General features: G+C 39.7%; 2 protein-coding genes and 1 pseudogene across 2 annotated transcripts; all 3 read right to left on the bottom strand.

Annotated features, from left to right (window-relative positions):
* On the bottom strand, positions 1019-4099 carry LOC104708160 (heat shock 70 kDa protein 10, mitochondrial). Its single transcript, XM_010424667.2, has 6 exons — positions 3865-4099; positions 3627-3703; positions 3462-3540; positions 2802-3368; positions 2092-2712; positions 1019-1811 (listed from the first exon to the last, which is right to left on the bottom strand). Exons 1-6 carry the CDS (start codon positions 3937-3939, stop codon positions 1176-1178), a joined length of 2055 nt encoding a protein of 684 aa, XP_010422969.1. The 5' UTR covers positions 3940-4099; the 3' UTR covers positions 1019-1175.
* LOC104708161 lies at positions 4260-6803 on the bottom strand. The gene is made up of 8 exons (XM_010424668.2): positions 6409-6803; positions 6219-6311; positions 5605-5770; positions 5348-5530; positions 5058-5198; positions 4873-4955; positions 4690-4783; positions 4260-4606 (listed from the first exon to the last, which is right to left on the bottom strand). The coding sequence occupies exons 1-8, from the start codon at positions 6660-6662 to the stop codon at positions 4517-4519; spliced, it is 1104 nt and encodes a 367-aa protein (XP_010422970.1). The 5' UTR covers positions 6663-6803; the 3' UTR covers positions 4260-4516.
* LOC104708162 lies at positions 13515-15880 on the bottom strand (annotated as a pseudogene).

Consider the following 16578-nt stretch of genomic DNA (forward strand, 5'->3'; position numbering starts at 1 on the left):
AGAGGACAACAAGTCTTAAAGGTAAAGAGTTGCCGTAGAAAATGAGACCACTCGTGGTGAAAGATGACCGACCACTGCCACTTAATCAGCCACCATGATAACCATTGCCGCAGACGTTGCAAAAGAATGAACGCGGTATTTGGATTCTGTGCGTGCACCAAAGGTCCCTGGAAAGGGTGGACACACGCTGAACAAGACAAGAGTCTTAAAAACCAAGAACCTGAGAGGACACTTGGAGAAAGGTGTTGTATTGCACATAGCTTCAATTGTCATTACTATGCCTTCCAAAAGACACAATCGAAGAGGAGAGGAAGCAAAATCCTTGATTAGTTGTAAAGGCCATATGCCTACCTTTAGAGGGCTTTCTTGAAGTATTTCCTAAAAAGATGGGCACACTCTTCCATTTGAGATATAGAAGAGGAAGGATTTCTCCTCAAGGGAGGAATTAGGCATCACAAGCGCCATAAAAAAGCCCATTTCATAAACAAAAACGATGTCATAGACAAAGACAATAAGGTCTCGGCTTACACATGTAATTCGATAAACCAAACGCTTATTACATGGTAAAACCGGAAGCGTACTAGTAGTTTTATTATACCAAAGGACATAGGGATTAAACCATGGAAAGGAGGTATGGGAGAAACCTGGACATAGACTCACTTCCAGTCGACGGCTACGATACAAAGTACCCGTCCCTTGTGGTGACGAAGACAAAAGAATCATGTTTTGGTATCGGGTGGCTCCCTAGCCTCCACCGTACCTTTATGCAACTCCCCAGATTCTCTCGTCACCTTTGCTTTGTGATGCAATCTTACAGTCTCACCCCCTAAGGAGGTGGATCCCACATTCCCACCAAGTTTTTTGATATATTGTGATGGTCATAGATCATAACATATATATTTCGGTTTGGATTTGTAGTTTCTCCACCACTTTACTTGCCAATATTTTTGGTACGATGGAAGTGACAAAATCTTGAAACATTAACATAACAAAGGTTTTTTAGCAGAAAAACATCAAGTTTGGTTCCCTGACAAAAAGCTTATTTCAAAAACAGATCCATTGCACGCTCTTCTAAAAGCAAAAGTTTCTTGGACATAGAGAACCCACCATCATCTATCCTAATCTCTTAAAAAAAAACCCATGTGGCAAGAATTTACGAAATCTAGTTACTCTCTTCACTTTTTCACTTCCTCGTACTCTGCCTCTTGAGCTTGATCACTGCTGCCTCCCTCAGAAGATCCTCCTCCTGGTGCAGCGCCGCCACCTGAACCACCAGACATGTGCTCTCCAATCTTAGAAAGAGCTTTGTTTGCTGCCTCCAGCTTGGCCTTGATCTCATTGACATCATCCCCAGACGAGGCGCTCCTCAGATCCGCCACTGCATCTTCAATCTCCTTGGCAACTTCACTTGGGATCTTCTCTCTGTATTCACCAAGACTCTTCTCTATGCTGTAAATTGTTGTGTCCGCTGTGTTCTTGGTGTCGATCAACTCTTTTCTTTCTTGGTCTTTCTGAGCATGCAACTCTGCTTCTCTCACCATCTTCTGGATATCATCCTCTGAGAGCCCACCAGAGGACCGGATTGTGATCTGTTGTTCTTTACCAGTCGTCTTGTCCTTGGCGGAAACAGTGACAATGCCATTGGCATCAATGTCAAATGTCACTTCGATCTGAGGAGTCCCTCTTGGACCTGGTGGAATTCCTACTAGATCAAATTCTCCCATGAGCTTGTTGTCTGATGCCATTTCACGCTCACCTTGAAGCACCTTGATCCCAACTTGAGTCTGATTATCGGCTGCAGTTGAGAACACCTTCAAAAGAATAACATGAGAGAATCAACATTTTCGCAATTGACCATTGGATAGCTTATCAATTAGTATATCTCACAGGAATGTGCTCCCATCCACTAAATTAATAACAGTAGGAATCAATGCCGAGAGGAGTAACCCGAGCATGCCTTGCTAAGACACTACATATCAAACTCACATAGCTTCCTCACACTACCCTAGTTTTGTCTTACTCCAATGTAATCTTCAGGGATCCCCTAGTTAGTAACTTTCCATCAAAAAGATCAAATTTTTACGGGCATACCTGACTCTTCTTTGTGGGGATGGTTGTGTTTCGGCTGATCAGTCTTGTAAAGATCCCACCAAGTGTTTCAATACCGAGTGATAGAGGTGTGACATCCAGAAGCAACAATTCTTTGACATCACCACGAAGGATACCACCTTGAATAGCAGCTCCCATAGCAACAGCCTCATCAGGATTAACACCTTTGCTTGGACTCTTTCCAAAGATCTCCGCAACAATAGATTGTACCTTGGGGACACGAGTCATTCCTCCAACTAGAAGAACCTCATCAACTTCCTTGGCACTTATACCGGCATCCTTGAGACAGTTGTTGCAAGGATCGCGGGTCTTCTCAATCAAGTGATTCACCAGACTCTCAAACTTTGACCTTGTTAGGGTGATGTTGAAATGCTTTGCTCCAGATGCATCAGCTGTGATAAATGGGAGATTAATTTCAGTTTGGGAAGTCGATGACAGTTCAATCTTTGCTTTCTCAGCTGCTTCTCGAAGCCTCTGCAGAGCAAGTTTGTCTTTGGCGAGATCTATCCCCTCAGTGGTCTTGAATTCATTCACCAAGAAGTCTAGCAGAGTGTTATCGAAATCCTCTCCTCCCAAGAAGGTATCACCATTGGTGGCTTTCACCTGCAAAGAAGCAATTTAACAATTAAGCAAGATCCTTGAAAAAAACAGAACAGGCAACAGATACATAAAACCAACTGGGAGATGAGTACCTCGAAAACACCATTGGAAATCTCCAAAACAGATACATCAAAAGTTCCACCACCAAGATCAAAAACAGCAATCAAACCCTCCTTGTTGGTCATCCCATAGGACAGAGCAGCAGCCGTGGGTTCATTTATGATTCTCTCGACATCAAGACCAGCAATTCTCCCGGCATCTTTCGTTGCTTGCCTCTGAGCATCATTAAAGTAAGCTGGAACGGTGATAACTGCCTTTCTGACTGACCTCCCAAGGTAAGCTTCAGCTGTCTCTTTCATCTTAGTCAACACAAACGCTCCAATCTGACTAGGAGAATACTGCTGACCATTGGCTTCAACCCACGCATCGCCATTAGGTGCAGGCACAATCTTGTAAGGCACCATCTTCATTTCTTTCTGTGTTTGTGGATCATTGTATAGTCTCCCAACCAAACGTTTTGTTCCAGATATTGTGTTCGCCGCATTAGTGACAGCTTGTCGTTTGGCTGGTATACCCACAAGAAGCTCCCCTTTCGAGGTGAACGCTACAACTGATGGTGTGGTTCGAGCACCTTCAGCATTTTCAATGACTTTGGGATTCTACAAATCAGATTAAAACACACACAAAGTAAGCTCAAAACAATTAAAAGAGCTCCTAAATAAAACCCTAAAGCATACAAATGATCAACTCACCTTCCCCTCCATGACTGCAACACAGGAATTAGTAGTACCCAAATCAATACCGATGACATCACTCCCAGCAGGCTTTGAGCTGAACCAAATAGAAGAAAAACTTTTAAAAACAGAAACATAGCAAGATCTTGACGGCGCTAGCAAAATAGATGGAGAAATCAATACCTAAATGCTCTGGCTAAGCTTCTCAAATTCTGACCGAGATACGAATTGTTCAACGACGTTTTCCCACTGTTCGAGAGCTGCAACAAATTAGACCAGATCAGGCCAACGAGAACCCACAAATACCAAATTTTCAGTAAGAATGAGTCAAATCGGATCACGTATATAGCTCACTTGGAAACTCCGATTTCGTGTACAGATCGTGTAAAGAAAGAGAGAAAAAAAAGATAGAGAGACTTACGACTCTGTAAGCTGAGAAAGGAGCGGAAGCGACTTCACGGCGTCGGAATGAGCGGAGGAGAGCTGCGGTAGCCATGGTGTTTTTTGAAATTCAAGAGATGCTTAGATCAGCTAAGGAAAGACGCAAAATGATGCGGATGAAATTGCGTGTTAGGGTTTAGGGTTTTTCAAGGTAAGAAAGTTGTTTTTCTAGAGGAAGACGGAAGCTTCTAGATGCTGATACTTCTCGACGTCGACGCCCCAAGTCTAATTTTTTGCTCTATTAAATAAACTTAAAGAAAAGTAGAGACGATGTCGTTTTTGAGCTCAAAATACGTGAAGACCAAGCACATGGAGATGCTGTTGCCACGTGGAATAAGTCGATTTTAGAGTAGTGGGTACAGTATTAAAAATTTAGGAAGTAGGAGGACCGAATAACAATTTGTTTTGTAAAATTAGTACGATCGAAAGTATTACACATCTTGAAATTTAGGCCGTTCGATCTCACCGCCTTAACCATAGCGGTGCCTAGACCAAACTAAACCAAAATCATATTAACAAAAACCTGACCCAAAACACAATTCTGTTTAGGCTACCTCTTCTTAGTACAGTTCTCCGGACAAGAAAGGAAACAGCTCAGACTGCTTCCCTCTTCTTTCTGATCACTAAACTTGTCATGGTGGATTCTTCGAAAGCCATTGATTATATTCATCCATTCTTATGATAAACGAGCTTGAACTAGATGTTCCACCTCCTCCATAAGCCTTTTCCAAATTATAGATATATAAGTCTAATCGATCACTAAAACCATAAGAAAAGAAGATGTTACAGTCAGAAACAAACAAACCTTGGCAACTTCAGATGTATCAGTTATATCATCAGTACTTCTCAAGCACATTTTCAGGTTGTTCCTTTGCATAAATGTAACAGCTCCTATTGGCCTGCTAACAAAGAGATGTTACCAACCCCTCCTACTCTATCCACAATTCTTCATTACAAGCAAAAAGCGTCATAAGGAAATTAAATTTACCTCAGACCAGCTGCAGAACTTTGTAGGCTAAGTAACTTGCTAAGTTCATCGCTTAGATGATTGTTACCGTCTGCGCGAATTCCCTATGCGTAAAAACAAAACCTAGTCTGTCTCAATCAATGATTTTTCTTTAAAACAAAAGAGGATTTTTGATTGCAACAAAAAAGGTTAAAATGCTAATTTACCAAACACTCTCCATATAACCCTCTTCCCAAACTGATCTTGCAAGCTTTACTCAACTTTAACACTTTCTTTGCATCAGTAAGCCGAGATGAAAAATATGAATTCCCATAAGCGATGAGATCCGCCGAATTTATTCTTAACAACTGTAATAATATATAGAGACATGAAAATCATCAACTAATGAATGGGGTATAAAGACATGCTCAGATTCTAAGTAAAATTATTCACAAGGGGAAACAATATATATGTAGAGGCAAAGTATTCCAAAAATCATGGATCAGATTATTCAGACCTGTTCGTACATGTAAGGATTGGTGATACAATTGAGCCCTGAGCGCCAATCCTTGAGACCGAAGCTGAAAGCTTTGATATCTGGTAATCTCCATCGTCGAAGATCAATATCTTCAATATAATCAAGAACTAATTCAATCCGAGCTTTGTCTTCTACACTTAGCAAACTGCTGAGAGCTTCTACCTAGCAAATATAGACTTTTTTGAGTAAAATACTAATCAAAGCAGACTCATTAATCATTTGTCCTGACGACTAACCTCCTCAGGAGATCTTTGATCTGTGAGTTTACTGGAGAAATATTCATACACAGCCTTTGAGCTAGTCGTTTCAGTATCAACATTAATCTTTAGCCTCGTCTTGTGATCTTCCTTTATCGAACCAATCCTTGTCAATGCCGAGCTCCGATGATCAAAGCATATGATCCTAATCCCCAAAGAACCAAAATTAAACCCTCAAAGGACTTAGGCCTTGCTCGTTTTATCATTTAGCATCTCCATCTAAATGATCTATTTAAATGATACATCTAAATGATTCATCTCAATGTCAAATGACCCAACAAACAAAATAAAAAAATAGTTCATTTGGAATTGGATGGTCCATCAATAATTCCCCTATTATTTTTGGATGAACCATCTCCATCCAAATAGTCCAATTAGAATCATCCTAATGAGTTTCAAATTTTTGCCTAAAATTTTAAAACTCATTTAGATGGATCATCTGAATGATTCTGGATGATGCTCTTTTTTTTTTGACAAAAACGAACAACATTTGAATGGTTCATTCAGATGATACATCCAAATGAATAAACAAACAAGGCCTTAAAACTTTTAATGAACCAAAACAGTTGTAAAATAACATTACTGAACCATACTCGCAAGCTGTTTCCCGGCAAGCAAAGTCTTTTGGAACAACAAAATCGAGAAGATAACACCTCTCGAACCCCTCCAAACACAAATCTTCAACCCTACATAATTTGATTCCCCAAATTCACAGTTACATCAAAAACGATACAACTCAAAACCTAATTGAAACTGGGGTAAAACGGTGAGAGAAATGTTGACCTAAAGGGTACGACAGAAGAAAGACAAGGAAGACGGAGGCGAGAGTGGTAGAGATGAGCGAAGAGAGCAGAAAAAGCGCCGGAGAAGGAAGGATAATTGTATAGCACTAAGTTTGGTACTTTCTCTTCCAACGCATTAGCTATGGCTTCGAGCGCCGCATCAGATCGGAAACTACGGTTAGCTTCGAATCGAATTTTTTTACAAGAGTCATAAATCGCCGGCAGAATTCTCCCGGAGAATTGCCGGAAAATCATCGATTGCTGCGATTTTGGTAAGGCCGTTTTAGTTATACTAGAAAATGCTACAAAATTAAATTAAAGCTAATGTATTTATTTATGTGTTATATTGTATGAACGATACAGGGATTAAATTCTCTTCTCGTATAGTCTACTCATTAGCTTTTGTTTGATCGTATACTGCAGTTGGTATCAATTGATTTTTTTCTTCTCTAATTTAGCTTTTTATTTTACTTCTATATCAACTAGGGGATTATTATAATTTATTAGTCTTTTATGATATGAGCAATAATTTGATAAGTTTTACAAATTTATTTTGGAATGCATTAGTTACGTTTCTAAAGGATAATTTTAATTGGAAATAATGAACTTAAACTATCCCATATTTCTATGGCATTGTGGTCCATATACTTTGGCTTTCAGCCTCTTTCACAGGTCGTCTCTGCTGATTGTGCAGTTTGGTGATGAGCAATTCTCATTTTCAAAATCTCTAGACGCATTTCTTCAAATCTCTATGCTGGAAACATAGATATGATACCAGTTCCACTTATGTTCCATTGGTATCATATCTATGTTTCCAACAATCTATGGAAAATCAGGAGTTCATATAATTTCTTAGATGTAACTGAATCAAACTTTTAAGTTTTAAAATTTGAGAAATACATAGATATCTGTTTTCAGTAAACTAAAGTTTTTTCCCTTATGTTCCTAAATCGATTCAATGCATTCAATTTTGGGGTTGCTAGCTTTATAAGTTGTTTCGAAGATGAGAAATTATAAAGTATCAGTAAAAATATACACTGACACTAATGACCACTATACTTAAACCTAGTCGTTAAAATGAACTTTGATTCAAGAAATTGGAGTAGATTGTGTTATAACTTTTAAACTGTACTTGGAAGAACGTAAAAGATTTATTAAAAACAGAGTAAAGCGTCACTTAAATCTCATGATCAACTTGTGTAGATATTTCGTATGAAGACCACTTAAGTTGTATTGTATGAGGTGGTTGTGATTCGAACTACTCTTGCCACTGCCATCTGCTGCATATATAACAATTAAAGTTAGAGGACGTTTGAGATTTAAACATACAATGAAGACCGTGGAAACATATAACATATTCTAATTAGAGCTTTAAAATATAACCATATTGGAGTGGAAAGGAGTTTTGCTGCATATTAACATACTCATAGTCCTTTCCACGTTCAGTTAAGCAACGGTCAAATACATATTCAAATTAGAGATTTAAACGTATAATAAAAAGGTTACTTTGTGGGAAGGAGTTTTAGAGAAACGAACGTATTGGAGTTTATCAAATATGATTTTAAAACAACACTAATTAGAGCTGTTAGAGCAATTTCAGTTTTAAAGTAAAAGGAAACATGTAAAATACCAAAGAAAGCAAGAAAATCACTCTTAGAGCAATTTCAATTATAGATACTGATTGGAACTAAACTATAAGAAAACTATAGTTCAAACTTTGACTATGCATGAGACTGTTAGTATCGATCTAAGTAAGACTTTTGTTAAAGTAAAGATTATCTAAATTCGTTTCACAACTTATCAGCTATAACATATAGTTGTCAGCTTTGTAAACAACAGTTCAGCCCTATTCAAACTGACGAATACAATTACGTTTAAAAAAACTGCAAATTCATTATCAGCATATATATACTTGAGAAATGACTCCTAAAACTTAAACTTTAGACCGATTTGGAAAACTATAAAATATACATGTGACCCTTAGTGGTCGAAATCTGATTATCTTGCTGGTTGTTAGACATTAATATAGCTCTTATTCTCTCCTCAGATTAGACTGAAACAAACTCAAACATAAGGATTCATAATTAAGAAGGATCCACTATACGGAAAGGATGCCAGGAATTAGATATTTTAATTTATTACTTGTGTAGAAGAAGATGGTTATTATCAAATAACTTTACTAAAACCCATAATATACGTAGAGAACCATTCGTAGTCGATAACACATGATTGCAAAATTTATGAGAGTTGGACATAGATAAAATCACAATCTCATAGATAAATTCATTGGGAGAGGTATCATACCTGCAGTTAAAGCAGACCCGATCTCATATACAGAGATGATGCAAAATCCTTACGGGGATGGGAGCTCTTCGTTGGAGAGATGGATAAGGATCCCAGCTTTGAGGTTTAAGCAACGGGAAGTCGCCATGGGTTGATACATCTTTAAATCCAACAAATAAGATAGGAGAAGTGGAAACGGTAGAACTTAGATCTGTAGATGATAACACAGAAGCAAATATAATTTCGAATGGGAGATGAGGACTCCTCATTGAGGAGACGAAGAGATGACCTTAATAATGCGGCAGTTTGCAAGATGTACTAAACTGGAAAAACCCTCAACTCCCTACGGTTCTAGCTAAAACAAATGCCTGCAGACACAACATCGTACAATGGACAAAGGCGCAACAAGCAAACAGTGCTCTACAAATCAAGGAACATCAAGATGCCCTAGAGATAGCTCTCTCTGCGAACGTTCCAGACTCGGATTTCATCACACAAGTCACTGCAAAACTGGAAAAAGCATACAAAGCAGATGAATTATTTTGGAGGCAACGGTCGAGGATCCTCTCGCTTCAGAGTGGGGATCGAAATACGGGCTTCTTCCATGCCACCACCAGAGGACGAAGAGCGCGTAACAGGCTCACTGTCATCGAAGATGAGTCGGGAACCATTTTCCACGAGGAGGATCAAATTGCATCAACCATAGCTAGCTACTTCAACTCAATCTTCACAGCCAATCCGCTAAACGACCTAACCGTGTTGGAAGAAATCAGCCTTCCATGTGTATCCTCTGAAACAAATATTGCCCTTACCAGAGCTCCCACCGTAGAGGAAATCAAAGCTGCAACTTTTGCAATTCATCCAGACAAGGCTCCTAGCCCTGACGACTTCTATGCAGGTTTCTACCGGTCATACTGGGATATCACAGGAACTGATATTTGTAACGAGGTCGCACATTTCTTTACGACTGGAGAAATGACAACCCGACTGAATGAGACTCACGTATGCCTCATCCCAAAAGGTCAAGGAACGGGTCCGAGGAAAGTCTCCGACTACCGACCAATAGCCCTCTGTAACGTCACCTACAAGATTATTGCCAAAATCCTGACTACACGGCTACAAAAGTTCCTCCCCCACCTGGTCTCAGAGCATCAGTCCGCCTTTGTTCCAGGTAGATCCATCTCTGATAACGTGCTAATCACTCACGAAATCCTTCACTTCCTCCGAACCTCCAAGGCAAGAGTTCGATGCTCAATGGCGGTTAAAACCGACATGAGTAAAGCCTACGATAGGATTGAGTGGAATTTCCTGAGAGCAGTTCTGACAAAAATGGGGTTCAGTGGATTGTGGATATCCTGGGTGATGGAATGTGTAACCTCAGTATCCTATTCATTCCTCATCAATGACTCCCCACAAGGAAATGTCTTCCCCACTAGAGGCCTTCGACAGGGCGACCCGCTCTCCCCCTACCTCTTCATCCTGTGCACAAAAGTCCTCTCGAGTCTCTGGTAAGAGGGACAGAGGAATGGTTCACTCAAAGGCGTCAAGGTAGCTAGGGGCAGCCCCCCCGATAAACCACCTGCTTTTCGCCGACGATACCATGTTCTTTTGCCGAGCCAATGAGAAAGACTGCACAACCCTAACAGGAATAATTCAACGGTATGAAGCTGCATCGGGACAATGCATCAACTACAACAAGTCCTCGATCACCTTCTCCTCCAAAACGCCAAACAACCTTAAGGTAAAAGTTAAACAAGTCCTTAACATCACCAAGGAAAGAGGAATTGGAAAGTATCTAGGCCTTCCTGAACATATTGGGAGAAGGAAAAGTGATATCTTCACTTCAATAGTTGATCGCATCCGACAGAAAGCTCTCGGCTGGCAAAACTGCTATCTATCTGGGGCAGGTAAAGAAGTCTTACTCAAAGCAGTCTTATCTGCTACACCTACATATGCGATGTCAAACTTCAAGATGCCAAAATCCCTTCGTAAAAGAATCCAATCTGCGCTCACTCTTTTTTGGTGGGATAATACCTCTGAAAAACGAAAAATGGCATGGACATCCTGGGATACTTTATCTCTCCCGAAGACTGCAGAAGGACTAAGCTTCAGGGAGATTGAAAACTTCAGTGATGCCTTGTTAGGAAAGATAAGCTGGCGTCTATTAACAAATTCGCACTCCCTTCTAGGGAGGGTTCTCCTTGGAAAGTATTGTATAGACGACTCTTTCCTGCAATGCAAGATGCCTTCAAACCCCTCCCACGGTTGGCGAGGCATTATGGCAGGAAGAGAGGTACTCCGCAAAGGCCTTGGCTGGATTGTAGGGAACAGAAGGAGCATCAGGGTATGGGAGGACGCATGGCTCTTAACCTCCTCACAGGTCACACCATTCGGTCCAGTCCCCCAAACTGATCTCTCGCTCCAGGTAAGTGACCTCCTTCACACAGACTCTAACTCCTGGAATGTAAATCAGATTCGATCACACTTACCTCACCTTGAGGATCTTATTCGACAAATCCGACCAAATGTCAACATGGCAGACTCACTTGTTTGGCTCCCGGATAAAATAGGGGCCTATTCCTCAAAATCTGGGTACAACCTTCTAAAACAGAACACCAAGAGCCCTCATCCCGGAGACTTCAACTAGAAGACAACTATCTGGAACCTGCAGACAGCACCTAAATTAAAACATTTTCTATGGAAGGCTGCAACGGGTGTTATTCCGGTTGGGGAAATCCTAGAGCGCAGAGGACTCAACACAGACGTTGGCTGTAAACGCTGTGGTGAACCAGAATCTATCATGCACCTCCTGCTTCATTGCCCATATGCAGCAAATGTCTGGAAACTTGCGCCTGTCACTACCTCCTACAGCAGCCGAGGACACACTACACCACAAGATTGGTTCAAAAGACTCAAACAAAGCACTAATCTGTCTCCCGTTGGTGCCTCAACACCGATCTATCCTTGGATCCTCTGGAACCTCTGGACTGCACAAAATCATCTGCTATTCTCGGATACGTCGTTCACAGAGGCAGAGACACTACAAAAAGTGATCATAGATGCTAAAATATGGCACCAAGCCCAGGAAACTATGAAGCATGAGGAAAACGCTCCACAACCACGCTCTGACAGAACTCCAACTCCAAGAGAGGATTCGATCACCATCGAAACGGATGCAGCGTGGAGGAAATAATCCTTAAACTGTGGCCTTGGATGGATTGGAAGAGACTACCAAAAATCTCTCCTTCAAGGAATCAGCCTGTGAAACTTTTGTAGCCTCTGCACTCCAGGGCGAGGCTTTAGCTGTCAAAGCGGGACTGCAATCAGCAAAGGACAAAGCTTTCTCACATGTTTTCATCAAGTCCGACTCAAAATCTCTAGTCGATCTCTTGCACACTGACAAGGTATTTAATGAACTAATTGGGATACTTCATGACATTAGAGTCATAATCTCTGTGTTCTTTACCTTTAATCCCCGCACGGCAAACTTGTTAGCCGACGAGATGGCGAAATGTGCCCTCCGTACTTTAGATAACCACTCTTGTACTCTGACAGAACACTCCGGTTAATTCGAATCAAAATAGATGTTGACCGAAAAAATATATATATACCCTGAAATAGCACCTTTTTAGGTTTTTTTTCCAAAGTTAGCACACACACTTAATTATTCCAAACCAAGAGACATCATTTGATTCATTAAACAACAATGACCGTAGATCCATGAGAAATAATATGGTAGAAAATGAAATTTACCAGAAGTGTCACGAGATCGGCTGCGTGAAGCTGCTGGCCGAGGGCTACTACTAGAGGAAGATCTTCTTTCTACACAACCGAGTTGGAAAAAAGAAGGAACATCATTACATAATTAACATGAAACCTATAAAGCTTAGACCAAACAATTATAACCTTTGATTCTAAAGGTCTGAAGAGAGCTTATAATTTCCAAATAAGTTATACTTACCAGTCCGACGAGGCGTCGGCGAGCTACGGGATGAGGATGATCTTTCTGCACAAACCGAGAAAAAACTAAAAACCCCTTCTCTTTTTTATGTCAACAAACTTTAAAACCAAAATAATTGCTCAAGACACATATAACTTTCTCCAATCGATAAACGATCAACTCCTGAAAACCCTAGATTTGGTGAAGTATACACAAAAGTCTTCAAAACCAAATTCAACATCTGAAATATGAAGAAAAAAAGGTCTAACCTTCTTCATGTCTGCGTCTAGGCATTATGAAATTTTTGGGTGAAGAATTATCCGGCGATAACCAAAAGTTTTTCTAGAGTCAAACAAATCTAGCTAAACAGATATATAGTTTATTTAAAAATGTACACTGTGACACGTGAGATATATGATCTTCCCCAACACAACACTTGTGCCCCAAGCCGAGAAAAACATAGGGCATAGTAATTAAAAAATTATTGTTCAACAAGCAGCTTGCAGCGTACGTCAACTGCATACAAACAATTCAACTAAATTATCTATGGATGTTATTTTGCCCAATGGTTTAAAGTATCAACTGCTAATAAGAGAGCAGCTAAAAAAATTGAGTTTTTAAGTTGCTGAGAATGTTGAAATGTTATTTAAGATAGCCAGCACAGAAACTTGTGCCGATCTCATCACCACCAAAACCATTGTTAGTTACCGTCGTTTTCCTCTCAAACCGGCTATCCAGTTGAAATTAACGCAAACAGAACAGGCATTAGATTTGACAAGTACTGTATACATCTAAAGATAAAAACACAGTCTTGAAACAAAGCTGAAGAATGAATGACGCAGACAAAATAAGTAGGTTTCAACAATTAGAATATAGTTTTCCATTGATTTTTCTTCATTAACATAAACGATCCCATAAAACCAGTTAAAAAAACAGATATCAGATCCCAAATCTTTCAACAAGAAAAGGAAAACCATCAGACTTCAACTACTAAATATTAAAGACAGTTCTCCAGAACTGATCTTAGCGCGCAGACATCTCGACTAGTTGATGTGGAAACACACTTAAGCAGCAATGTCTTTTTTGGTCAAAACATAAGAACCAGAATTCATGGAACCAGAATTCTTCTTGCATTCACTCAGCATGTCCATGTAGTACTGGCACTTGCTGATGTCGCTTCCAAAATTGTTGAGGCACTATACACAAACAATAAGGTAACAGACAATGTCAACCAGATCGGATACACTAGTATTCATCAAAAATCAACAAACAAACTAAAAAATCATCACATCCAGAGTCTTCTGAGTTTAAGAATAAGCTAAAAGCACATGATCAACAACACATCACGTTCTATTGTATTCATTCTCTCCATAGAATCTACAATAGTAGGATGATGAAAAACAACTTTCAATGTGCCTGCTTGTCCTTCAATTTCAATGTATTTTGTGAAAAAGATACCTAACCAAAACAAGACCAATGAAGATCTAGCTACTGATTCACATTCAAACACTAATATATATATATATATATATATATAATCACTTAGCTAGGTTGTTTGAAACAAATGCTCAGAAAAAGATTGGTATCAACCAAAAATGCTCAACCAACGAGGATAAATAAAGTGTTATTATTAGCTTACATCTTGGAAAGCCTTGGACTGGATGTCACAAGCACTCATGCTATTGCAACAGGGGAAGCAGGGGCAGCAGCCTGAGAAGCAACCCTTTCGACCTTAATGGTTCGTGGGCCGAACACAGATTTGGCAATCCTGTGTCCAAATGCGTTTCCAGCACCCCAGGCCATACCTAATTCCAATTACGCAATAGCTCATAAGAAACCAAACCACTAATCAATGAAACAAAATGCTTTTCTTAAATCAGATAAAGCACAATACCATGAGCTATGGTTGAGCCAAGACTGCTAAGGATACCAACACCACCATTAGGCTGAGCTGTTGCTGGAGGAGGAGCACTTTTGACTGAAACCCCAGAAAAAAAAACAACCACAATTACATGACAGAACAGAGCAAATCTACAAAGCTTACACACAATTAAAATTCACTTGGATTTTCTTTTGAACTATAAAATTCACTTGGATTATTACTAAAATTTACCAGTTTGAGGAGGAGGGCTTCGTACAGATGTAGAGCGAGGAGGACGATAACCACCAGATGATCTTCCTGCACAACAAATTTAATAAACAAAATCAATTTCTTCCTCCCCCCACCACAAAAAAAACATAAACCCTAACAAAAATTGTCGTGTTCCTCAACCCTAATCTCGCTCAGGAGACTGATATATTCTCTAATCGGAATATATAACCCAAATTGCAACATCAAAGGAGAGGAATTTCACAAACCCTAGACTAAAATGCAAATCCTAAAATTCCGAAATGTGAAAGGAAGAAGATTTGAGAAATCGAAAAAGGGAAAATTCACCGGAGCGAGGAGCAGAGGCTGCTATAGGTGCAGGTCGAGGTTGAGGTGAAGAGCGAGAAGTAGAAGATGCTGATGAAGGTGCAGGTCGAGGTCGAGGAGAAGATCTGCTGCTGCCTGAACAACCAAGAGACATCATTTGATTCATTAAACAACAATGACCGTTGATGCATGAGAAATAATATCGTAGAACAATGAAATTTACTAGAAGTGTCACGAGATCGGCTGCGTGCAGCTGCTGGCCGAGGGCTACTACTAGAGGAAGAAGATCTTCTTTCTACACAACCGAGTTGGAAAAAAAAGAAGAACATCATTACATAATTAACGCTTAGACGTTTGACCATGGCTAACAATTCCTTCATTTTTTTAACTCTGTTTGACAACTCTTTAATTAGTAAGTTATTACATTTTGTTCCAAACAATTATAACCTTTGATTCTAAAGGTATGAAGAGAGCTTATAATTTCCACATAAGTTATACTTACCAGTCCGACGAGGCGAGGGCGAGCTTCGGGATGAGGATGATCTCCCTGCACAAACCGAGAAAAAAAAAAATCCCAACTAACTTTAAAACCAAAATAATTGCTCAAGAGACACAGATAACTTTCTCCAATCGATAAACGATCAACACCCCGAAGATTTAACACAAGAAGCATAGGGATGAGAATCATCGATCGGAAACCCTAGATTTGGTGAAGTATACACAAATCTCTAGCATATATATACAGGACAGACCCAAACGTCTTCAAAACCAAATTCAACATCTGAAATATCAAGAAAAAAAGGTCTAACCTTCTTCATGTCTGCGTCTAGGCATTATGAAATATTTGGATGAAGAATTATCCGACGATAACCAAATGTTTTTCTACGGCCAAACAAATCTAGCTAAGCAGATATATCGTATATTTAAAAGTGTGCGATCTTCCCCAACATATATAAGTATAACACTTGTGCCCCACGCCGAGAAAACATAGGGCATTGTTTAAAAAAAAAATATTGTTCAACAAGCTGCTTGCAGCGTACGTCAAACTGCATACCAACATTTCAACTAATTCATCTATGGATGTTATTTTGCCCAATGGTGTAAAGAAACAACTGATAATAAAAGAGCTGCTAAACGAATGAGCTTTTTTTTTTTTTTTTTGACAAACAAACTCCATATATTAAGTTATCGGAGATGACTCTCTTCAAGAGAAAGCCAATTAAGTACCGACGAGCTTACATGGGAAAAAAAAAACCTCGTGCTCTTATACATTTCGCAAGTTTTTCGGCACGGATATTATCCTCTCGAGAAATAAATTTAATACTAAAATTAGCAAATGGATCTCTATAATGAATAAAGTCCTTTAATTCTGATGAAAAGGTCGGCCAATCTTCAATATTAGACGTTATCGCTAGGAGGTCTGAACAGTCCGTGGCAAAAAGAGCTTTATCCAAATCCAAGGCTAATAAGCACTCCATAGCTCATAAAAGGGTGTCTAACTCTGCATGCAAAGGAGATAGGCTTCTACGCGA

This window comes from Camelina sativa, chromosome 8 (assembly GCF_000633955.1).
Source record: "Camelina sativa cultivar DH55 chromosome 8, Cs, whole genome shotgun sequence".
In the NCBI taxonomy this organism is placed as follows: Eukaryota; Viridiplantae; Streptophyta; class Magnoliopsida; order Brassicales; family Brassicaceae; genus Camelina; species Camelina sativa.